Below are 27,289 nucleotides of genomic sequence, written 5' to 3'. Positions count from 1 at the left end.
ACAGTCATTCACAAGTTAATTCCCAATGCTTTTCTCATGTTGAGTTGTAGGCATGTGGAGTAATTACTCAATGGTGTAATACTATAGGTCAAGTTTTCTGACCTTCAAATTTGTTCCATTATTTCTTGGGACCTATTTTGCTTTTGCCATTTTGTCAATCTCTTTTTCTTCTCTTGTAACCTGTGTCAGGAACTTGACTGTCATCTCAACAAGAACATTTATACCGCTTTTGTTGAACTTAAGCTGTGCTTGTAAATGTCCTGAGACTGCTCATGTACATGTATGCACAATGTTTATATATATGGGACAAATACAGCATAATGTATCCTATTAAAACAAATATATACAAGTATTAATTTGAATATATACACATATTAAATCAGACAACCGGCATGTCTTATAGCTTTCACAAAAGAGTTTCGAGAGTTATCACATTGTTGCCTCCCCAGTGCAATAAATGAGAGATTACAAAGTTAGTCTCTATTGACATGTGCATACACACAGGCCAAACGTATTTGATCTAGACAACAGCATGGCTCTTCCAACAGACAAGGAACAGTTTTTAAGAGAGCTCTCGCATTTATCACAGATAAATGTACACAGCAAGAGCAGAAATGTGTTTTCATGTATATTCGAATTAAACCATGCATATATTGGATTTAATCCCCACATGTATTTGAATAAATGCGCGGATATATTGGATTTAATACGCGTATATAATATGTGTATATATTCGAATTAATACGCGGATATATTTAAGCTTTATGATTGGCTTATAATATACATGAGCATATATTCCAATTAATATGCGTATATATTCAAATTAATATGCGGATATATTATGCGGTGTTTGTCCCACATGGCTTGCCATGTACATTTATTCCATCTCAAGCCTATAATATATAAATAGATTATAGATTGTGATAAAGTACTCATAATAATCAATCATTAATCCCTAAAATGCAACTTATAATGGCGTCAGTTATAATGGCGCCAGGTATTAAAGCTTTACAAAGAAATAGTTGGTGGGGATTCCAATTCAAGGTCTGTGTGTCAAAGTCATGGCAGTGAGGAGGAGTCTATGGAGGATGAGGTGTCCCTTGTTCAACATAACAGGAATTCATCACATAGTCTGAAGTCTTAACTTTAGAATCATATATAATCCTAGGGTATCCTTTATGTTGTTTATATCACATTGCTAAATGTTACACAAAAATGTGTCAAATTGCCACAAAAAATGCTACTATGAATAGCATGTGTTAAGCAAAGTTGAAGTTAATAGGACTTATTTGTTCCAGGAAGGCCATGATAAATTCTTAAGTAATTCATGATTGTTTATAGTTAATGTTACACATTTATTGTACACACATGTGTACTACAGTCAAAGTACTCTGTGGAAGCAGAACGTGAACAAACCAATTTTGTTCACTGAATTATGACACATATCTCTACCAGTCTCCATGATGCCAATAATTTATAAAATCACAAGTTCACCATTCTTAAAACAGTAACTTTGCACGTACAGTACCCTGCTATAATTCTAAGCAGTGTTTGAACCCAACCTGAATCTGTGTATGATGTCAGTCCTGACGTAATGCTTAGTTTCCCCATTTGGGGACTTCAGAATTGAAAACATCTAATTTGACGTAAAATCATTATTGAATAGGCAGAGTGGAGTGCATGAGCTGATAGTCAGATTCAGTGACTCAACAAGAAGACAAGAGCCCAATGGGCATTCCAAAACTTACTGGTTTAGTTATTTACCAATGACGAGCTCACCTGTCTCCAACAACCTTAGCACATCCTTCTATCGTGCCTAGAATGAACTGGTAACCTTTTAACACTGTACACCCTATATGACCGGCTCCTCCGATCTATGCCCTTCCTTCTCATTCTACCATCCAAAGTGCCAACATCGTGCATTTTGCTGTCTGGATTTCCTACAGTGATTTTGTACGGAATTTGAACCTACGTTCTTAGTCTTTTCCATAATTTGGAAGGTAGTGGGGAGACAGGTAAGTGAGGAACGAAGTAAATATTATAAAACTTACTGGTTTATATATTTACGAGTGACCCGCTTACCTGTCTCCCCACAACCTTAGCACCGCATTCTACCGTGTCTAGTATGCCCTGGTAATCTTTTAACACTGTGCACCCTCAGTGACCGGTCATACCCGGTCAGTGACCTTCCTTCTCATGAGACCACGTGAATGCGGTGCTAAGGTTGTGGGGAGACAGGTAAGTGAGGAACGAAGTAAATACTATTGGTTACTTACTTAGTGGAATACTAAAGTGTTGTATGTCACCACCCAATATCATGGTTGATACAGTCTCACAGTACTGTATGAGCATGGAAGTGATTATCAGGATAAACTTCCACGGTTGGAATGAGATACCACCTTCAAAAAGTCACGTTTTAGACTTCATTTGTCCTTAAATGACCTTTGCTCTCCATCTAAGATTCTGAAGATATAGCACTTTTTGACAGATTTTTACATTTTTGACTTATACTGATGTCACGTTTTCACCTGCACCATAAGTCTATGACCTCAATACTCTGTGTAGAAACTGGGTCATAAATTTTGGCACATATCACAACAGTCAATGATGTCCACAAGGGTTACAGTACAGGGTTACAGTATGTAGCCTGTATCTTTGTCAGTGTAGCCTACACAACATAAGAATTTTGAAGAATGACCTTTGACCTCCACCAAAACCATGCTTGTTACATGTTGTACAAACAAGATACACGAACCGCCTTTACTCAAATTACGATTTTTATTATGATATTGAGCAATTTATGTTCTTGTTCTGACCCATCCAAATTTCCACCAATATCATGACATATTCAACATGGAAACTGGGTCATAATTTTTGGCAGATATTATAGTGCTCAGTCAATGATGTCTACAATAGTTTCTTCTTCAGTAGGCATACACAATTCATGAGACTATTGAAGAAATTACCTTTGACCTCCACTAAAGCCTGTATATACTTGTTTCATCTCATACCAACAAATTTCTGGACAGGGTTTCTCCAAATTACAATATATGATCTTTTTAGAGTTTTGCATATATTGACCTCTTTTGACCTGAACTTATAGCTTTAATCCCCTGCAAATTTTCACCAATACCGTGACCTCCATTCTGTGCATAGAGACTATAAGTCATGACTTTTGGCAAATATCTAAGCAGTCAATAATGTTCCCAAAGTATCCTTTTTCAATAGGCCTACAGAACATGAGAATATTAATAAAAGGTCATTAGCAATTTGTGTCCCATAATTTCATTTAATGCTTATTAATATTCACTTGAACTTAGTATTACTACAAAATATGATTGCAATTTCCTCCTGCACGGTTCCAGCAAATATGACTATTAATCAGTAAGTTAATCAACAATTCCACTTGATTCTAAAAACTTGGTTACAATATACTTTCATGTAAATTATACAGCAAATTTCATCAGAAATCTTGAAAATGTTTCTCTACTTTCTTGACATTATTTTAAACAAAACAAATACCTACTTAATTAAGTTAATGAATTGTGCAGCACAGATATAGGATAGAAAATTGACCAAAAATTTATAAGAAATTGTATTGTATAATACATACAATAAATTTATTGAACTTAATGGAAAAATCCAGAGCGGTAAAAAATTACTTACCTTAATTAATGCCTCCAGGCACTGTACATAAGACTTTTCTGTTTCCAATAGTGTGGTCATGACATGTTGCTTCAAATTCTGTCAAAGATAATTAGAGAATGAATACATCAAAGGATGGTAAAATTGAGTATCATTGCAATTAATTGCATCCTCCCAACAGGTGCAGGATTAAAAATTGACTTGTTCCATCTCCCATGTATTTCAAGAATTCCCAAATATCTTTTTTAAATCCTCTCAAAGGAACTGGTAATGCGATGGTGGAAAGGGTAGAAAGGCTATAAAGCCAAGCAATGTACATAGAGCATATGTAAATATGCTCAGCAGCCTTGCACTATTACAGATGCGCTATATACGTCGTGATGAGCGAATAATTTACCCGGTATCACATCGTGAAATGTGATTCAAAATGGTCAAACTGCTAGATATACAAGTCCAAAGATATACAACAAGTTTTGCACAAGAACCAAACATGTAGTATTTTACAAGAGGCAAACCTCTATGACTGCTACACTAAATTTGAACACTATAAATTATTTCCTGTAAGATTGTAGTATACAACAGTAACCATTAGGACAAAATCCAAAGGCCAAAAAATCCAATGGAAAATATGCGTGCAGGCACTTTGGATGGTAGAATGAGAAGGAAGGCCGGTCATAGAGGGCGCACAGTGTTAAAAGGTTACCACAACATTCTAGGCACGGTAGAATAAGGTGCTAAGGTTGTGAGAGACAGGTAAGCGATGAGCAAAGTAAAATTACAACAGTACTGTAGGCTTCCATTGATCTGACAATCTGCTAGCAAAATTTCCAGCCAGCAGTCCCAAAAAAAGTAATATTCTATTTGAAAATTCTCTTTTCAGAGAACAATATTTCAATTTGGTTATTTCCATAAATAATACATACTTGGATGAAAGGAGCCATTATAAGTTGTTTATTTCTCAAACTGAAGATATTTCTAGTAGGTCTACACGATTTGAAGAAATCAAAGCTTCTCCTAAGATAAGTTTCTTTCACTAATGTCAAAGGCTTCAAGGAGTAATTGGCGATGAACTTTGTACCTTTGGTGGGGTCCATAATTATTAACCAAAAAATATTACGGAAGTAAGAAATGAAAACTTTTGTTTTTGTTTTTTATGTTTATTTTCCAACCTTGAAGCAACTACCTACAAGGCAATTAAAAGGGAAAACCAACATGAAGATTCCAATTGAACTGTTTCCTGTCAAATTTGATGATTTCCTTAGTTTGGTAACAAACCTTTGTATAAGGAGAATGAAAATGGCTTCCAGGAAGCAATGTTTGAATTGATTTGATAGCTGGCCTATTTTCTCTGCTATTCGATACTAAAATCCCATTTATATATTGTTCACTCACTTCACTTCTAGAAACATGTTTTCAACCTCATCATTGTGAAGAAAGTATATTTGTGCCATTTTCCAATATCTGAAGGAAAGTTTTCTCCAAAAATAAACACTGAAGAGAGCCAATATTCTTTGACAGTACAACGTAGGTTAACAGAGTATGTTTTCAGGTAGTGCTGAACTGATATTGTTACTATCCGCTTTTGCCGATAACGGATATTTCAAGCCCACTTCTGGCCTTTACCAATCTGTTACCAATGAAATAAAAGGAATGAAAAAAAACATAGCCTAACATTTGCCTACATCTGTGTAAAGTCCCTTTAATTCTTTCCTTAAGTTTTGTTTGCAGTAAGACTGCACAATTTTGATGGTGTCCTGAGTGGGATGAAATTTGTGTTGACCTTCTTTTTGGCAGTGGGAGTCCTCATGCGGCACCATCAACAACTGCAGACCGAATCCCAGACCACGAGGCTTCACAAATCCTGTGGCTTCTGGTACCACTGGCCAGACTGGTCTATGACCAGATCGCGGTCTGGTCGGTGGAATGCCGCCGGCGTAATGTTCCAGCAGCGATGAACTGGCCGGCAGGCGAGTCCAGAGAAAGGCTGGCTACCCTACCCATCCAGAGGAGGACCTCTTCAATGGCCGCCAAGAGCTAGCGCAACACACTTTTCACTTTGGAATGGTAAATTCGGAAGTAAGAGATAGACCAAGGGCCCAGTGCAAAAGTTATACCAGTGGCATCTTGGTAGACTAGGAAAGTTTGTAAGTGTGGTATAAGACAGGTCAGAGAGGAGTGAAATAAATACTGTTCATTCATACTTAGTAAAGATTCCTAAATCCTATTGGTCCATTCAAGTCAGCTGACCGTGGTTAATCCTGTGAGTAACGCACGGTAAAATTATGGGGCATCACTTTAACAAATCTTTGGTTATATGTAACCAAAAATGTTTTGTTTTATGATTTTTCCCCCACACAAATGGTAGTGTATGAATGAACGGGGTTAATCAACGGTCTAGCGTGCGTTACTCACATGATTAATGCACTCCGGGTGCTAATGCTATCGCTGGATGCACTCGGGCTCCACCCTCGTGCATCGCTTGCATTATCCCCCGATCGTGCATTAATCCTGTGAGTAACGCACGCTAGACCGTTGATTAACCCCTTATTAATGCATGCATGCTGATAATCGGAGCAATACTAATGTCAAGTACCGTATCTTTTCTTTCATGGTGGAGTATACCACCAAACTGTAGCAATTGCTACAAAAATGACGCAAAACTGCAGTTGAAAAATGGGGGGGCACAGTTTGACATAAGAGTAACACTGGACTGTCCCATTAGTCATGTCACTTCTGTGCATGTTTGAGACAAACTACCCATTAAAAGAAAATGCCCTTATAAGTCATACATTCATGCATTAATGTTGTTGCAAGCCTGGATGCTGGAAAACCTGATTTGCTGTATGGAATGCCAAAAAGGGAAAACAAACCAAACTTAAAACAAAAACAAAACCCTCCTTGATAATTTCCATGAACTTGAAGTGACACAAGTCATCAGTACTGTATGACACACACGTTGCAGCTAGAGGAATTTCTTGTTTATCTGCCCTATGATTTTTACTTCATGCATATGCGGTTTAGGCTCATGATACGGTTTATTGATCTGCAGCGACAGATAAACAAGTCTTCAAATGTGTTGCACAGCTGCTTATAGACTGTACATGGCCTTGCTACTCAACAAATGTTATTATAATGCAACCTCAAGCAAAATATTTTCAATACAATGCTCTAACTTCAACATTCATAATTTTCAGGTTGCAAAGTTCTATTTCTTTATGTATAGATACATTTCATGTACAAGTGACACAGAAGATACATTTTAGTTTTTGAAGAACACTATCATATGTACTGAATGTTCACACAAATTGAGAGGTACCCATTAGTAGGATGAAATGATAAGAAAAACCTTTGAACCCACTTAAAATTAATTACAGTGAAATTACTGCAGGAAATGATACAAGCACTTAATACTGCGGTTTTAGTAATTATATATGTCCTTTCAAGTCACGTACAGCAGCCCCAAGATGCACTGCACACCCACAATAACAAACCAAGTTTAACATTTAAATTTTGCTCCAAGTACCAAAGCCACCCCTGGATGTTATTTTCCACATGTCATTTGTATATATACATGGTCATCAACCAAATTCATGGAAACAGAATTTTCAGAAAGCAATTAATTGACATTTTAATAATATCTCTTTTAACTTCAGAAGCTGGAATTTTTTGTTTCATTGCTACTGTAACATGTGGAAAATGCCAAATGTCAAAATAAAAGATCAGGGTATAAAACTGTCTGTAGACTTGAAAAGAACGAGTCCTTGGGAGAGAATTTGGCTTTTTAGATAAAATATATGATATTTGTTGTTCAGAGTGTGTAACTAGTGTTCATTTTGTACTATCTTTGACTTCACATAAAATGGAACAAATGACTAGTTTACTGGCATTTATCTGATATATATTGTGGTATTGGAAAAATTCTAAGAAAAAGTTATCTAACCAAGTTGAAGTTAATAAAAAAAAGTCAACTGCAAGCTTCAATTTTTATTCACTTGCATAATTAGCTGATATTGTCTGTGATCTGGAAGAAGGAGAAACCTGTCAACATTAGGATTAATTCCTAGAAAAGCTTTGAAAAGAGTTTAAATTAGGTATATTCTTGGAATCAAAACTTCCTCAGGACAAAAACATGATTATCTTTGAGAAATAAATTCTGTTTCTTAATTAATACCTGTTTTCCCCCTACCTCGTTCTTTTCTTTACCTTTATTTCATATCTTTATCCTCACTTTCCAGGTAATAAACTACATTCTGGATTAATGACTGTTGTAATGAATTAGTCCTTCAACTATCGAAAAACAACTTTTTGTCTGTACACGGTCCAAATGTTATAGATATATGTCTTCATGGAGAACAGCATTCTTTGAATAACATACACCCCAAAAGTAGGCCTACTATTTTCGAATATGGAAATATGGGAAAGGTCAATTTGGGGATTTGATGACTATTCTAGTTATAAAAAAAAAAAATTAGCAGGAAAGAAGGAGAAACAAAGATAGGGAGGTACATAATAAATTAGACACTTGTCTCAGTAAGAGTAAAATGCTTGCTGAGGGTTGAGCATTCATGGGGTAAGGTCGATTTGACATTTTAAATTTCATGGGCACAACACTGCTGACCTTTAAATACTGACTTTTTCTTATGAGAATATACATATGGGGACACTTTTAAAGGGTTGTTTACCATCTCAAGGAGGGTACAAATATGAAACCATTTCAAAAATGTTGTACAAAGTTAACTGTGTCCTGAGGGTCACGAGGCCACCAAACAAAGTGGTTAATTTAAACTAATATTTGTCTTGTTGTTTCATTACCGCAGACTGGTTTAGTTTCATATCAGCCTGCAGAGATTGTAATAAATAATTATAACATTCAATAACCATCCATTTTCTAGTAGGTCTTCATTCAGCGTTAAGGACAAGATTATGAGCAACGATTTCCTTAATTCAAAATAGTTGACTAAAAGGAAAACCTTTTCTTTTTTTAAAGTGAGAGAAAAGTTGTCAAAATATATCAATGCATATTTTCAATTCTTCATATCACTTTTCTGAATTTTAGGAAGTGTCCTTTTGAACTAAGAATTACTTAACAATTCAGTTATTTTGTTTTTTTTAATTCAAGTAGGCTCCAGTGTGAAAGCTAGACACAATAATATGTACGTACATTACATCAATTTTATATGTAAAGAAACACTCTGATCATGGAATACAGTAGGTGATTACTGTAGCTCCATCACTCCTGTGCATATGGAAGTGGGAAGTAAGTGAGAGAGGAAATACGCTAGAAAGTGGGGGAGGTAGATTTGGTAATCATTAAAAGCACAACAGTGTGACACAAACTACAACATCGTTGGGCTTCTCCCTTCCTTAAATATCATTTGGGCAATGTACATATATACTTTCACAAGGAGCTAAATATATGTCAAGACAGTAAACTAATAGGGCAAATTAAGGAACGTCATATATACTTCATATAATTTGATTCTATTGCTTGTACGGTGCAAACACAGCATGATTCTCTATCATTTACAGTCAGTATCTCCTCACCATTGAGAGTTCTCCTGCTTGAGATCTATCATCACTCTTCCAAGTTGTTGACAGCAAAAAGGCACTGGTCAAAAACATTCAAAGTGATGAGTTCGAGATAAGTAGAGCATGAAAACTGAATGGACCCAAACAATAATGTACCAAGCATAGTTTGATTTTAACATTTTAAAGGAGTCCTTCACAATAGTCCTTTGTAGTGATCCTCTCGATGCTGGAAGGGTATATACACACCTGTCACACTGTTGGCCACCTATGGACAATGGATGAAGGAAAGAACCTTTTTTATTCCTGTGACAGATGAAAAAGGCAAGCTATTTTGTCTACTAAACACCTAGAAGAGTTTCTAGCATTCCCTACATTCCATATATACTGTTACAGCTCTGACAAGGTTTTGCTCTGAGGGGAAAGAATTACAACACTAGCATCTAAAGCAATAATAACAACAAATCTTCAGTTTCACAGAAAGTTCAGTGGTGGCGATAACCGGCATTCCAGGCATAACACTTGATTGGCATCCAGGAAGCGTAGGTGGTGTATTGTTGTTGTTGTTGTTGGAAGAAAACTGTAGTTGTTGCAGACTGCATGAGCAGTACAAATGAAATTGTGATTGTTGTGATTTATTATAAGATGAGTTTCTCAAAGAACAACACCAAGTTAAAAATTTGTCATGACCATTAAAATTGTAAGATTCCAACAGTCTGCATTTTTTTATGACTGTGATCACACTACTCTCTAGCAGTAAACAAACGGTGAAGCGAGGTCATTCAGAATTTCTGAGAATTATTCCTATGCTGAAAGTGAAACTGGAAGTATACAGCAAAATAAGTGATAAATCTGCACTTTTATTACCTAACAATCAAGTTTCATAAATTCAGGTACAATTGAGTCAGAGTTGTCACGTGAACTTTGGGAAATTTTAGTGTTTCTAAGAAAAGTAAACAAATGCACACAGGGATGAATGGCATACTGTATGACTTTGACGAAAATTCTCAATTCATTTGGTAAATTGTTCCTTGTTTGTGTTGGCTCCTTACAAATGAGTTAATATCCAGGTAATCAAAGACATGTATGAAGTTTGTGTCCCACAAAAAGTAATGATTTGATCCAGTTTAAAACCTTGCCAACATTCCTGAAATAATTTTGGTGTACAAAAATCAAGAAAATACATTTCTAGGTATCTGCTTTTTCGTTAAAAGAACAGCCTGGTGGATTTTCATATTGATAACCCAAAAATAAAGAAAAGCACTTTACGTCACAACCGTATTTGTAAGTACTACTGTTAAATATTTGTGGGACCTGTGGTAAGTTTCAAATGTCTTTGTCCCTCAACCCATATGCTTTGGTATACTGTAGTGTTCTTTCTTTGTGTCTTGTGACTTGGGGGGGGGGGCAGACTGGTCATGCATAGAGGGCGTACAGTGCTTAAAGATTACCAGTTCACTCTAAATACGGTAAAGCGAGAGTGCTGAGGTTGTGAGGAGACAGGTAAGCAAGGAACAAAATAAATATTGAATTTATTGCTTTTTTTCATCAGGAAATTTCATGTTTAATTTCACTTTTCCTACTTCAACTTGGGTGGGAAAAGGTAACAGGTAGTGTTTTAGGTAATCCTGTGTATCGGCGTCTGCATTAATGTACCATTAATGTTGTATTATCATGCAATACAAAATGCAGCACTTTAATTGAGAAATTATAGTCGATGAAAGTAGTTCAAAGAAGATGAGTAGAAGATCATGAATGTACTCTATAGTTTATAACTGTGGTGTGAAAGTTATGCAAATATAATAAGGCTTGGTAGATCAGAGTATGTATGTATGCAGGGATGTGTCAGGATTTCCTGAGTGCCGGGTGTACATACTGATCACGGTCCTGGGGGAGGGGTCTAAGGGGATGGGTGACATTTTTCGATTCACATATTATTAAACGATATTATTAAATGATTTCTCGTTTACCCCAAATGGGGGTAAACGAGGATACATGTGGCCCAATTTATGTTAAATATATTAGGAATGTCGGGATTTTAGATGATAATAGTGCTGGGCAGGATTCACGATTTTTAAGACAGTGCTGGGCGGTAATTTTTAGTGCTGGGCGTGACCGCCCAGTGCCGCCCAGCGTTGGCACATCCCTGTGTATGTATAGGTGACAAATAGGAGAGGATGGAATAAATAATATGTACACTCATGGAGGGAGATCTAGAAAAGGGATTGAACAGAAAAGACCTGAAGACAGGATCAGGAGTGAACATTTCATGCAACAAAACTGAAAATGCCTCTCTAAATTACAAACTGTCTATCAAGTTGTGGTAAAGTCCATCCATATTTGTGGTCATTCAATTTACAGGTGAAGAGATTTTCCAACCAGCAGGGGAGAATACTTAAGCAGTATGCATACAGGGAACCGCCAAAGTCACTTTATTTTGTTATGTATGCAGAGTTGCAGCCTTAGAGAGTTTTAAAAAATTAAAAGCATCTTTCTTTATCTGATGGGCAGTTTTTACCAAATCTGCTGAGTATTTCTCAAGCAAACTAAGACAAATTTGTACATCTTTTTCATCACAACAAGGTTCCTCAGTGCACAATTCATTACATTGTGGTCCTCACCATTTCACCACAAGAATACTTTTTCAATTATACTGAACATTGTATATTAAACCACATGTATGAATCAAATTTGGCAATACATATGACTCATACTTTATTATTTGCAAAGAAGCTTCATTAATCAAGCTAATGGCCCACAATGTTGAGATTTTTGTAAATTATGGAGGATTAAAATAGATTAAAACCAACTCCAAATGCTTCTTTTGGGGAAAAAAACTTGATACTCTCTGGGAATACTTTAGTGTTCAAATTTTGTGTGGCAGGTTTGAAGGCGCTGATTATTGTCTCTGATAGAACACTTTACTGCCTGTAAGTACGCTACGAAAATGGTGTAACGAAACCAAACCCACAAGTTGTAACGAGAGGGCGACAGAGAGAGGGTAATCACGGAAAACAATTATAAAAGCATGTCAACATATGAAAACAAGATGTAAACAAGAAGCAAGAACATGAAAAAACGATACTGCCTATAGCGTGTGTGCTAAAAAAAAGGGGGAAACAAACAAAGCAGTTCACGGATCTGCTATCCCTGTAATGCTCACGGAGGAAAACTTGGGCGGAAGTCACTCTATACAAAAACAGTCCCCAAAAACCCTCACTCAAACAAGAAAAGGATACTCATCAGGCTGTTGAAAGACTGTTAACTCCTTAATAGTCCAGGGAAGAAAATTTCCGAAATCTAAGTTACCAAAAAAGGACGAATTCCGAAGGAAGAGAAATCCACTCGAAAATACACGTCTAGACACTTTGAAAGGTAGAATGAGAAGGAAGGGCAATGACTGGAGAGGCCGGTCATAGAGGGCGCACAGTGTTAAAAGGTAACCAGGACATTCTAGGCACGGTAGAACGGGTGCTAAGGTTGTGAGAAGACAGGTAAGCGAGGAGCGAAGTAAATACAAGAACTGCTACAAACATCTTTGCAATTGTACAGGAATGTCACCATTTTGCTATGCGATATAAGATAAATTATTCCCCTACACTACAGTCGTTACATAGTATACGCTGGTTTAATACATTGGAAGTGTCATTTAATCAGGGCTAATGAAAACAGAACACATTTAATTAAATATAATACCAGATATAGAAAGGAACGTGAGTTTGTTGATAGGAGACAGAGAAAAGACCAGGGAAGTAAATTCTATGAACTTGTATTGTCACATAGGGACTATTTAGATCTAAACTAACAAACACCAGGCTGCTCTTATGCTATTAGCTGAAGTAAACAAACTAATTAAACCGTATATATGGCAATTGAAAGCCACTGCATCAAGCAATACACAACCTGGTTATAAATGCATGATTTATGAACAGTGTTTGACAAGCTGTAATCCTTTATATTTTATTCTACAGTAAATGGTTTTGCTGTGTCATATTCTAGCAGATTACCAAGGAGAGCAGTACAAGGTCATACTTCTGTACAGGAATAAAAAGTTTAGTACACAAAGATTGTATCTTACTACTGAAGGAGGTTCAGTGACAGGCTCAAAGGTTTATACGAAATGCTCTAAATACTTGTTGTTTTCAGTATTTACACATGATGACACTTACATGCTTTCTCCACTAAAACATTAATTTTCTAAAAGATCTACTCAACGTGCAAGTTCCAAAACTCGTAAGAAACGGGTGATATTTGTTACGCAAAAGTCGCTAACAAAAACGTGTAGTTTCTTCCTACATGTAAGTGGTAGATTCTGAACGAGGTGTAAGTGGGCGGTACCCAGGGAGCGAGGGCGCAATGCTGAAACAATCCAGTGTGTACAGTAGTTAGGTAGATGGGAAAGTGCAGATGTGGAGTGGGAGACAGGTAAGATTGGAGAGAAGTAAATGTATTGGTACCAGTGTGGTCCTACTGAACCACTTCCTTGTCACCACCCACTCATCTTGTACCATTCTGAGCACCCATAATGGTCTGTGTTACAACATATTTTCACTGTTTCAAATCTGTTTGGCCTTGCAGGGTCTTCTACAGATGACTTTTGATACAGTAAGTGATTTCATGGCATAAAGACATTGTTATTACAAGGTACATTTACATGTTAAATTTACTAACCATTTTGCTTTACAATTGACGTCTTTGAGGTTTGGATGAACCCACCTTCCATTTTCAGAAATTACATTGGTTTGATCTAAATACTATACTGTCTGATTATCAATCTGATGATATTACTACACCTCATCTTTACATCATTGAAAGAAATACCAACAAATCAAACAGTCTTACAAAATGTTTCAAAACATGTTTAATGCTTGGGATCCATACCAACTAGACACAACACATGAAAAGAACATAACAGTTCTATACAATCTGAACAGAACCTAATATTACACAAAAGCAAAGCTTTAGTACAGTATATATGGCAATGTACAGCTTCCTGCCAGGCATCTGCTTGTCTGTTACTCTCATAGCCTTTAGCAGCAGCATACCTCAGGTTACATGTTTAAGTGAATCACTCTCGGAATATGAGAATCACCTCTGTGGTAATGTTACAACAGCTTCAGAAGAGCCTGTTAACAAAAACTTAAAGGAGAGTACCTCTCATCAGATTTGTGAAGCTCCTTAGAAAGAACTTGACACAAGTATTCATGGGATAGTCACAAAAAGTGCAAAGTCATGGTTATGTTACATAAATGAAGCAATCTCAATTTTTTGGAGGCATATTGAGAGATGAAGGCCAAAGGTTAAGTTAAATGTCTTTTATCATTGTCCTAAGTTCTACTGCCAGAGAAGAAGTGGATCAAAAGTCACTGACCTGGGGCAAAAACATGGTAGTACCATTATCCTCTTGGAGAGTAATTAGAGGTACAGTAGAATGTAACCAGTTTGTACGCTAGGTAGATTGGAGTGCTTATGTATTAGAGAGAGGTAAGCGAGGAATGAAGTAAATACAGGGAATAAGTTATCCAGTATCTCATCGCAAAATACTATACAATATGGGCAAATTACTATACAAATGCTACAATATGTATAGCAGTTCTATCCACAGGAAAATTAGACCCATGCATGACCTCATATGACCTTTGCCACCAAATATAAAAGAAAGCTTGTACTCACTAATGGGTGATCTGATCCTTCCAACTTGTAACCATGATCACAGGCTTGTGATTCTGATCATGAATGCGTTCAAATGGATTTTTGGTCCGTGACCTGTTAACACGCTCAGCATCAGACCGTGATCTGTTCATGAACGCACTATCCTATCTGAACACTGTGTTTGTCTTTTCAGCGAATGAATTTATTTAAAGCCAATGCAAAATTTATGCTGCATTAATGCTTCAGATTTGAGCAAATCATATAATCACACATTCATGATATTACTGTATGTACTTGCTTCAAGTGTATTCATGACATAAAAATGTGATGAGATGAAGACACAGGTCATACGATAAAGGCATACCACTACTATTATCTAGCTAGCAAAATATTTCACTCAGTACTGTTGTTATTGCTTGTCTCCACTCTCCCTCCCTACAGTGTTTAGTTAAAATAACCTTGAAAGACAAATTAATTACACCAATATGCACATTGAAGGATGATGTGTTTGCAGCTATCAACAGTAATTTAAAACTTTCATAATCGGTGGCGATGGAGGAAAAAAAATTGATAAGAAGTGAACAAAAATTACTTTCTAGAGAGCAAAATTCCTGTCTGGCAGTGATGATGATCTAATTACTTGCAGGGTTTTGAAAAGGCAGTACTACTTCATGGCCATGTTACACATGCACCATCTGTGACTGTGATTTTGTTCAGGGTTAGAAGAAGCTCATCAAACTGTGTTATGTTGTACCATGGAGCTCTGTTTATAGCTCCATGGTTGTACATGATGATATGTTCTCTACTACTGTTAACTTAGTGAGAGCTAGAGAGAGATGATGCCTTTGACAGGTACACAAAACATCCGAGGTATGCTCACAATTCACGGTTCACTCTTTGGGTAGGTATAATAGCTGATTGCAACAATGTAGTAGTACTTTTGAAAAACAGACATGCACTGGCAGCAGTATATAATATACTATGTATAGAATCTTTAAAGGAATGTACTGCAGTTGAGAGCAAGCTTGAAAGAAAAATTTAAAACCTCCAGGGTTTAGAGATCAGCAAGTGGTTTAAGGACTTGAAAGGTCAAAATCAATACATGAAGTAACGACCCCATCTGATAGTACTTAACAGAGTTTGTCAGAAAGCACAAGTTAATATTTCCACTCACACTGTTCAGTTATTCTCCACCTCCAGCCCCTCCAGCACAAATTCAGTTGGGACTATCATAAGATATTAAAGCACATTTGTTGTTTTGACATTTGGATTAATTTTCTACAATATTGTATACTAAATTTCCCATGGCAATGTAAGCCATTAGCTTGCATGGTTCAACTTTCCTTTTAAATCAAGTAAAAAGTTGAAAATCTTGGCATTTTTTCAATTTGCATTTTTCTCGCATTAATACTAGTGTGAAAATTGAGTGTCTGAGTGATAGAAATGTCATGCCGAAACTTATACATTCAATATTTACATATAACCATTATATAACCATTTGGTCTGTAAGTACTCCCTCATTAAACTGTTTTCTGGGGAGAAAAGACAGCTAGGTGGATGGCTTAGTTTGATCAATTGCAATCTTATTTTGAGTATTAGTCAGACTGGCAAAATTTCTTACCAAACTGTTAAGTGTTTGCATACTGTAGCAAAAGCAATGTCTAACATGATACCTGTAACTGCACTATCAAAACATTAAGCTGTATTCACGATAAATCCAATGTATCCAAACCACTCTGCAATCTTATAACTGAATTAAGAGACTTCACTTAAGAACAGCTTTTTGAGTTAAAATCTATAAATATTTCAAATTTTCAGTACTAGTTCACAGTAAAATCCTGTAAATAAGTTACTCAATAGTTTTTTAGCAAAGTTTCATTTCAAGTAGTGAGGAAAATATACTTTTACACATATTTTATGCTACGGTACAATAAATTTTTCCAGCACACAAAAAGATTGAGGAATGAAAACAATTCATGAATAATTCACTCAACAACATTCCTTTGCTACAACTCTACAAGCTTGTCTTAGTTTGGTTCAATCAAATTTTATAAGAAATACTTAAATCTTTGAAAAAAAATTCTGACCAAACTCAAAAGCTGCTTTCAAACAGAATCCTAGCAGTCTACTATTTATTGGTAGAATTTGAAAGCAACCCATTCCCATTCATGACTATAACTACAAAATAATTTGCTTTACTTTGAACAATATTAATTTATTTCTACTTTGAAAAGAGATTTTTTTTATTGTCGTTCAACTTCTCAGAATACTTCAGCTATAACTGGTCAAGAATGACATATGCCAATATCTATTTACTGAACTATCTCCATTCATGACTACAATTACAAAATAATTTGCTTAAATTTGAACAATATTAATTTATTTCTACTTTGAATACTATAGAGATTTTTTGTTATCGTCGTTCAACTTTTCCAAATTCTTCATCTATATACTGGTCAAGAATGACTATATGCCTTACCTCTACTGAACTACTGTATCTCCTGTGACTACTCATCTTAGAAGTGCAATGTTTGGCATCAAGGATGATGGGACCATAAATCACCCCATTGCCAGCTACAGGCTCATCTCTGATTCCCATCTCCTGCTTGCATATTCTTGATTTGTACCTCGTCCACATTAATAGTGGTGACTAAAAATCTACATTCCATTTGCTAATGAGCACTTACTGATATTTTCCAGCATCACGACGATCCACCGAGCTTGATAAGCTCAAGGAAGAAACTCGAGTGGCCAGACATGCAGGCACAGGAAAAGTGTAGTCAGAAAGCCAAAAGGTTCAATAAGAACAAATTATGATATATGCCAGATATGTCATATTTTCTCTTTTCCCAGTTACTCTATGATGATCATTCAAAATTTTTAAGAAAAGTTGAATGGGAGACATCAAAAGGCATGATATCTACGTCACCTCCAGGATAGTATCAATGAATAAATGGACCTACTTGTGATTTGCAGTGTTAAGAGTTTGGATAAGTGCCATCATACGTAATGCCATGCATCAAGTTTAAATTTAGTTTGAAGTATATTATGTTCTTTATTCCTACATACCATCTACCATATACCATGTACCATACCAAATCAAGGTTTTTAATTTTTATAGCCCTTTCAAGTAAAAAACAAGAGTTTTTTTTTAAACTTATTCTGACTTGTATAGCACAGCAAGTCTGTACAGGTCTATATTCTGCTAATACTCCTAATAAGTGCTTCTTGATCTCCTCCTTTCACAAAATTTGTCTGTAGAGGATGGGCAATGAAGCTTGTCTGTAGGCCATTGTGCTGTAGGATAACTCAAAATCACCATCCTATACAACTGAAAGCCATTAAGGAATTGAAGTGGGCCCTGATCCTACACTCATATGATCTACATGTAGCTGGTAAAGAAACTGGACCTTAGACAGGAGTTTTTATGTAACCATATAAAGTGTGGAACTGTAAATTGTTACCCTTTAATTGAAGTCAGGGTATATACTGTATGTATGCATTGCTCCAGGAAGAATCTAACACTGAGCCATATCACACTGTACTTTCCAGACACCTCAGTGCCTGCAATTCTTGTAGTAACCATTAGTGCAGTTTTAGTGTGCTAATAATTTACTGTTTATGTCATGATAGTTTTAATGAGTTTTAATATCTTGTATTTGACAATAAAGAGAAGAAAGATGTTAGTCATTATATTCATAGATCATGTACACTCCTTGTCAAGTATATCACCATGAATACCAAGCATACAGAAGCTGCCATATTTATTATGATGCTCAACAACATTTCATGTTATTTCTTTTATATTCTTTACTTCAATCATGCAACTACACACACCTCTCCTTGCAGAAGCATAAATATGCCTTACGATATGGGATACTATATACCAATCTCCAAACCAACAGATTGGACCGCCCTTTTATAATATTGTCAGTACTAGGACTAACTTAAAGTTTCCCCTCTCCACTCAATAGAGTAACCAGAGAGCAAACTGCAGTGTGGTTTCGATTGTTTTACATAATCTTATATGATTGTGACACACTAGGCTGTAGGGTATAGCCAGGATGAACAACATACTTCGATCTAAGTATTACAGCAAAACCCATTGAGATACAGTATGACAAACAATATTCACATCGGCAGCTGATGACTGAGATGGTCAATGACAAACAGAGAACATTATGCATGCAATTAGGAAAAGGTCACGATGATTGTTTGCAATTCACTGTGAGGGCTTTGTTTGTATAATTGTACTTCTGTGGCAGATAATGCAGTAGTGACCAGGTCAAGTAACAGGAGATCTGGGGTTGCTTGTTTCCCCTGTGTCCTCACTATCATCTTGATTGTCCTTGCGGTGTCAGGATCCTCCCCAAATGGGAGATCATGATTGCAGCGTCTGATCCTGAGTACGCAAGCATCTACACTACAATCTTGATGGCCCCAGCTGTGAGGTCAGATCTACCCTCATTGCATCTTCAATCAAGTGTGAACAATTAAGGCTTTATGGAAAAATAATGGACCATAAAATCAATCATTAGTAGTACATGGGTGAATATGTGGAAAAACTTTACGAAAGGAGGGGTTAACAATTCTGGCAATTAACATGTTCATGCTGTTATTAAATTTCAAAAGACATCTTAGGATATGTGTTATTGCATTTTAATTTTCAAGTTTTCATGAGGATACTTTTGTGAAGGTTATGTGGCTGGTATTTTTTTGTCTGAATTACTGACATATTATGATAATAATTTATGAACCAACCTTAATTGTTTGTTAAAGCTGCATGTTGCATTGGGTTGCATGCATGTTTGCTCCATTTCTGAATGAAAAATTATCTGCTAGGTATTCATTATTCAATTATTTTTATAGGACCACTTATTGTTTCCATTTAATATTAATATACTAAAGATTTGAAGGTATATTTCATTCAACTTTAACAACATTAATTTAAGTTCAATATAAGTAACAGTGAAACCTGCAGAACACTTTCCTTCTCATTACTTGGAAAAGAAGCCAACCCATATTGTATATGTGCAGGTTTTCAACATCAAGACTGATGGTATCATAGATGCTCGCAGCTTGAATTAGTATGAGGTTCAGAGTGCATTGTATTGAAGAATACACTGCACCGTATGCTTGATAAGGAAGAAAACATGTGGAAATATACGCAAATTTTAATGCCACATAGATATTATGCGCCTTTTTAAATAATAATAATAATAAAAGTCTGACATCACTTTATAGTTTACATGTTCATTTTATTGTTACAAAAGGTGGAATATTTTAGGACAGATTCTCACTCTTTGGCCAATAAGTATCTTAAAGTAGATGTTTGAGTTAATGTTGACAAATCTTATCCTAATATACCAAAACAATTTTGTTCATTAACTAGTTCTTTCAATAATGATAAAAAGTCCAAACTACTGATAATTTCTGACAAGTGATTTACTGTGAGCATGTCATTCAATCAAATATATAGCAACGTGTCTGGGCAGTAAAATTTTAAGAATCAGTTGAGTCTCAATAGTAGACTCAATTTTATTAGTAGACTCAATATAAATCAATTTCATTTAGTGCAAATATCATGGAGGATGTGTTAGTTTTGATCAATTATGACAATAATTTGAACAACATTTGGTGAGTTATGAATCAATTAACCCAGAAAGCCAGTTAGCTTTGTGATTCCTTGCCATACAATTTGTTCAAAATTCAAAATACTGTAACTATCTGACTAAAGTAGAGCAAGTGAGTTCAATTTGTCCAAGACTTTAGTGAGAACCAAAACAGATTTATAGAAATCCCTTGTGGACATCAACCATGCCACTAACTCATAAGCAATTTACAGTACATAGAATTTTAAACCAAAATGTTTCAATATACAGAAAGAACAGTTCTCCTATGTGAAATATAGACACATTTTCCTATGTGAAATATAGACACATCTTACCAACTGTGAGATAGCAAACCCCTAAATAGTTGTTCAGAGTTACTGACATTGTTTATATGTTGTGAATATTTTTGAGAAAGTTTTCCACCATTTGAAATAACCTGTTGACCCCTTGAGCCAGTTTGTTCCATTTGAGATAACCTGTTGACCCCTTGCAGCTCAGAGGGAGAAACCCTTATAGGAGGTTTACAAACCCCTATAGGATGTTTAAGTGCAAGAGTATGAACTCTGAAGCAGATTTCAATACCTGGATCCCAGGTATATATGTTTCATTGAAGACCTATAGAGCTCCTTCACAGAACTAAACTGTTCCAGCTGAATTTAACCAAACTATGCAAGCCTGCGCAAGCATATCGCAAGCTTGATGCATTGCTAAATTGCAGAGTACTGTTGCAGTCTGTTTTATGACCAAAACATGGGCTAACATTGATAACGCAACAGCAGTTACTCAAGAAAAACTATTCTTTATCCAAGGTGATAAAATTACTCTACAAAGATGTTGTCATGGAAACCATGTGAAGTTCTCTAATATATTTGCAATATGTAATCTTCTGAAGATGACAGCTACACTTGTGAGGATTTTTTCAGTAACTTACATACCTTTGGTAAAGTAAGTTGGTACATGCTGTGGAGCTGATAACAACTGAACAGCTAGGTGCTAGTAAAAGAACAAGCAAACAAGTAAGCGAAGTGGGACAGCAACGAAAGAAGGTCTCAGTACTTAGTCAAATTATGATTATCCACAGATGAAGTCCAAAAACGCAAAAACAGTTGTATAAATTACAAGCGCAGAATTTTACGTAAAATATGTGTAGTAACTTCTGGGGTGGTAGATACAGAAGGATAAGTTAGTGGGTGTTGCCCAGGGAGCGAAGGCGCAGTGCTGAAAGGTTTCCTAATGTGTAGTTAGGTAGATAGGAAAGTGCAATTGTGGAGTGGGAGACAGGTAAGAGAGAGCGAAGTAAATCAGACAACACACATGCTGTGGTATACATACAGCTGTATATACTGGAAATTTTGCATTTTGTGATTTTCCAGACTTAGTATGCAAATTACCTAGAGAATACATAATGAGTGAAGACTGAAGAGTAATTGGAGATGGGTTCCGGGAAACTCAAGAGATTGACTGATAAAACCATCATCTTGTTCATACGGCCCTACCAGGTCCAGTGTTCAGCTGTAATTTACCTCAAAATAAGTACAGGAAGGAAAACTTCATGGCATCTTCACTTTTTGTAGTGGTTGTGATTCTGTTTACTTCTTGATGTACTGTAGAAGTTGACTTTAATCTGACAGCACCAATGGTTCACTGAACCTGACCTAACTCATCTCCACTCATCTCATCTCATCTAACTCATCTCCACTGTTGTGTCATGGAAAAATGTGAAAAGTCGGGCATTGTGCATGTGCTCATAATCCAACTGATCAAGATTCAGCCAGTTTAAAGTTACAGTACGTCTGTTTGAGTCATGCAAATTCCCAATGTAGTGTTTTTAGATCAGCAGTCAATAAAGGTTGTATAGTGTGCAGCTGTTAATGACTACAACTGCCCAGTTTCAAAACAGAGACCAATTTACAGGGAAATCATTTTGTATGTGACCTAAATGAGCACCAGCTGTTAACATGGATCAGTCTGTCAGTAGGCAGGGTCAGCCTAAAGGACTATGGGTCTTTGATGACTATCGTTAACATGGTCACTACAGTCGAATTGAACTTGAGTTTTGTCTATTTCAATGTTCTTCAGTCAGGTCGCATTATTATGTAAATTGCGGTGTTCATCCTGATTGGGAAATGTCAACACAGTATTTAAGAAAGTAATGTACAGTATGTTGCTATCACTGTCTCAAATGTTCGACTCAATGTTATTTATAACGTTGTGGAACACAATTGCTGTACAATACAGTCTCAAAGACTGACTGCATTTGCTTCTCCATACAGACTTACTTGGCCATAGATGTAAAGGTGAACTTTGTACCCTACAGGCTAATTCACACACCAATCGAATCGCACCTTTACGCTGGAAGGTCTCAATCAGAGAGCAATGAAAGTGATTCACTAGCAAGAATTGGATGTTTGTTTTGTATCATAAACATGTATACGTGTCATTATCTAATTATGACATGCCAATAAACAGATGCTAAGTAAATGACCGGATGCTTCCATAGAATCATACAAGCGATGTAAAATATGAACGAAATATAAAGACTGAGGCTGTAGGGACTTTGGAAAGTCAACCCAAAATGTATTGGTTGGGTATATTAAAGTTTATGGATGGAAATATTTACAGTACCTGGCTCAATCCAAATACATATAAGCACTCCAAATACCCTAGCTTATAATAAGCCTTATATGTTATGTATAAATGAAAGGTACAGGCCTATACAGAGAGGAAGAAGTAAATACTGGTAGTGTTCCTTTACTGAGCCCAAATGTACCTCTCTAAAGCCACGGCTGCCCTCTTTCTTCTGGATCTACCATTCATAAGGCCCACAGTACACACATGTTATTTATTACCTGGAATTAGGAGGCAGGTAAGAGAGGAATGAGGTATAACTCCATGATGATGTGGCAACGTAGTGGCTACTTGTATGTAAAGCTTTCGGTTTATGAAGAAAATATGGACAAAATATTTGGTTTGTACAGTATTTCTTTAATAGTATTGTTTGAACCTTTTAAATCTTAATTTGTATCATTACCACTGAACACCGGCCATCATCATCTTTGGGGAAATGAACCACTATGACATTCAGTTCCAATGTTATGAAACACCTGTACATACAGTTCAATGATCTAAAGCGAATATTTTTCTCTCCATAATTACTTGAGTCCATTAGGTGCATTACAAGCAGCGTCCCTTTGATGACAACTGTAAACAAAGAGCCATACTGCAAATTCTTTACTTCCCAAAAATATACATTTGCAGCAGGTCAGGTGTGAGACACTCTGACCCTCCACGATCTTACAATGTTGTCACAACTGATTAAGCCTTCAGTGCTAGTTGTCTGACCAGATTACTTTGATTACAAAGTCAGTGCTTTTCTATTTAAGTGTGTCATTATAGATCTGGTAAATCCACCAAAATGTTACCCCCTTTGGTGCATTGGGTTAGTATAAATATAGCATTCTAAGTAATCATAGAATTCCACATCTCCTAAAAGACCTTATCATTCTGGGAACTGGGGCGGTACATATGAGAGGGGGTCAGACTTTTTAAGCTTTCTGTTAAATGTTGGCATGCAAGTTAAATGTTGGCATGCAAAACCTTGAATAAAAAAAAATATAAAAAAATCTTTGACTTTAAGTAAGTTCATCAAAATATTGTATTCAACTATAAACAAATATATCTTGTTGGCCATACTATAAGCCTTGTTCACATTTCAGAATGCAAGGGCAGTCAAGATCGTAGTGTGAATGATTGCATTCTCAGGATCACAGCCTGCAATTGTGGTCTCCCTTTCGGAGAGGAACCTTACCCCGCAATGATGATCAAGATTAAGTCTGGATGATCAGGAGACTAGCCGGCCTTTAATCTCTGGTGACTGGATCTTTCTCACTTCGGCATATACAGGCATAGAAGTAATGTACATGTATACAGAACAAAGCGCACCGTGAATTATACACTATCATTGTGACATATCTCTCTGAGGATCCTGATCCTCTTTGTTTCTCAAATCTGAACAGGGTTATATAGTACCCTTACAACTTTCTCTTGGTCACGAACGATTTACAGTAAAATCACTGTGACCGCCCGTATCAGCATGTTCTTTACACAAAATGTAACCTACAGTATATATGCTTGTATCATCCACTCGTAAGTCCTATGCCTTAAGGTCTAAACAAAACAGAGAGATTTGATTGGCGCATGATCTGTTGGGCGGGGCTTGCCAATTTTGAGTAAGGGTTGGAGAATCTACGGACGTACTCGTTAAAAAATCTGGCGAATTTTATTTAGCTCTAAATGTTTAACGACAGCTAACTCAATCAAAATAATGATTATTAATATGAAACTTGCGTACAAGGGTGTTATTTTCACTGAGCTTTTAGGGCAGTAAGCTGGAAAGGTCAAAGTTAAAATTTGGCAAACACACATTGAGACTTTAAACAATGGTAGGATTATGGATAGTTTGTAAATTTGGTGAAGTTCTAGGAATTGAAGAATAATATTTTGAGGCTTTCTAATTTCAGATGATATCAACAATAGCAGCTTCTCAAGACTCCTATGACTGTATTTAAGCCATATCATTCGCTACAAAATGATGGTACTACTGTACTAAAAACAATTCGCCATTTGAGGATTCTTTTCTGTAACATGTTTGCTTCAAATTGTTGGTAACACTTTTCATGCAATTTTGCTAAACCCACTAAATACTACATACATAAAGGTAACAGCTGTTTCATCAAACCATTAAATTTGAAACGTAGAAAAGCAATTAGCTTGCACTGTACAGCTGAAATAATGAAGGTAATAGTGGATGAGGAATCTTTTGTCTTTGTTCTTTTAGGCCTAACAACTGCAGACTCATTCCACTGAGAAGGCCACTTCACAATTTTGAGATTCCCTCAGTAAAACAAACAAGGGGGCTTCACACTTGCCTATAGAGTTGTTTCCTAAATTAAGTTTTCAAAAGTGGTAATTAATACAGCAAACCTAACACCATTAGAATGTTTTCTGTTCAAATAATCTACTGGACAGAGAAAAGAAAAATAACACTGTACATAGTACATAATTATATTGGACTGTGTGTGGAAATGTATTTTAATTAAACTATTTCACAATCTGCATTAAGCAGTCACTAGGGCAAACAAGTCTGCTTCCAGAAAGACTACAAGAACTGCTCTGTACAGGTAATGTTGCTAACATCAGGTAATTAACATCACACACCTGTCCAGATAAGTGTTAATTGGTTTTATCTTCTAAAAACTATCAATTTAAGGCAAGGAGGTCTTTGATGTGTTGATAAACTGTGCTCAATGCTGTTTACATCACACATTACCGAATATCCAAATCCCCATTTGTCCTAGGATATAACAACCCAGTGGGTTGCTATCCTCTCACAATGACAACTCAGCAGGGGGTTTCACATTGAAACCATCTCTTAAGCCCTATTGTTCTGTTTGAGACAACCCAAGCATCCATTCTATTCCAACATAACTGAAATTAATCCAGCCTCCTTGAAATTTATATAACTTGAATCCCAGACATAAACAGTCTTCAAATAAGTTATCCCTTAAAGCAGCTTTTTGAGTTGGTTTTGATTTTTTTTTTTTATCAGCACTAGTTAATACTTGCCCCCCCCCCAAAAAAAAAAACACATTTTAACAATATATTGGTTAGAATTAGCTTCAGTCCAAAATTTGATACATGTAAGATACATTGACATGGAAACTTATGTTTCCAATATTGTATAAATGCATTGCAAAAAAGTTATTTGAGACCAGAAAATTCGTCCTCTTGAGTTAATTTGTTTTAATGGTCTCTGTTTTAAACTAAGTAGTCCAGCCACTTAAATTGACGAGCTTTAGATGTTCACAACGTCATTTCTCAAAACTTATAAAACAAGGTATACAAATACAACCTGGACTATATCAGTGTTTAATACAATGTTATGTACTATGTAATGATATACATATCACAAGCAATTTACCCAAAGTCATCCAAAGAGGACACTGTTGTGCAAAGTGCAAATCACTAGCACTTAATTTTATCCTATTGTAAAAAGACTCCATACTATACTATGCATAGCTCACATATACATGCAAGAAGTACTTGAAATTTAAATGTATTTCAATGGAGTGTTAGATGGTACTTGCTAAATGGATATCACCTCTTCAGCCCATCTCCTCAATTAAGTACTTCACTGAGAAAAATTTATTTGGGAAATTCCCGTTACTTTGAAAATTTGTGCAAATATTGGGTTTAATTTAAGATGAATGTGGCTAAATCCTGATTAATAAAAAGTTAAGGCTGATAGGCTATAATTAAAGCCTACAACTATATTCCGACTAAAAATATAAAAAACGTACAAATAAACAAGTGAAATATGTTATCAGCCATCATAACAGGTACTTTCAGAATTTCAAAATCTATAAAAAATTACATAAGATAATGGCCAATGTTATGTAAAACAGGCATCATCTCGTAAGCTGAATATCTTGTTTGACTCAGACTGCCTTTGCCAAAAATTTAGATTTATACATGCAGCAATAATGCCTAACAATAGCTTCACTATTCAAATTTTGAAAAATGCCGCTACAGTAGCCACTAGCAAATCTCAGAAAGCTAGACAGCACATGTTTCAACATGTGGGTGGATTACGAAAACTTCAGAAACATGAGCGGAGAACACACCTTACTGTTGAATAAATTGAGTATTAACAAACCACAATAAGATAACTAACTTCAACATAGCTAGTTCTCCATGTCTGCATCAGTAGCTTTTTCTTGGCCATCATTTTGGTCTGCCAAGTTTTGCTTCCATTAACTGTCATATGAGCAAGAACTTGTGTGCATATTTCAGCT

The 27,289-nt window shown here is 36.0% G+C and overlaps 1 protein-coding gene across 2 annotated transcripts in view; it reads right to left on the bottom strand.

Annotated features, from left to right (window-relative positions):
• Window positions 1–27,289, bottom strand: part of LOC139980395 (uncharacterized) — a 101,479-nt gene that overhangs the window by 48,675 nt on the left and 25,515 nt on the right. For both annotated transcript variants that reach the window (XM_071992032.1, XM_071992033.1), the window contains exon 3: window positions 3,667–3,744. In XM_071992032.1, the coding sequence (XP_071848133.1) occupies window positions 3,667–3,744 (78 nt within the window). The remainder of the gene's footprint in view (window positions 1–3,666; window positions 3,745–27,289) is intronic.

Source organism: Apostichopus japonicus, chromosome 14 (genome assembly GCF_037975245.1).
Source record: "Apostichopus japonicus isolate 1M-3 chromosome 14, ASM3797524v1, whole genome shotgun sequence".
NCBI classification, from domain to species: domain Eukaryota; kingdom Metazoa; phylum Echinodermata; class Holothuroidea; order Aspidochirotida; family Stichopodidae; genus Apostichopus; species Apostichopus japonicus.
Note: the sequence above shows the minus strand (reverse complement) of the source record. Positions and strands in the feature narration are given on the sequence as shown.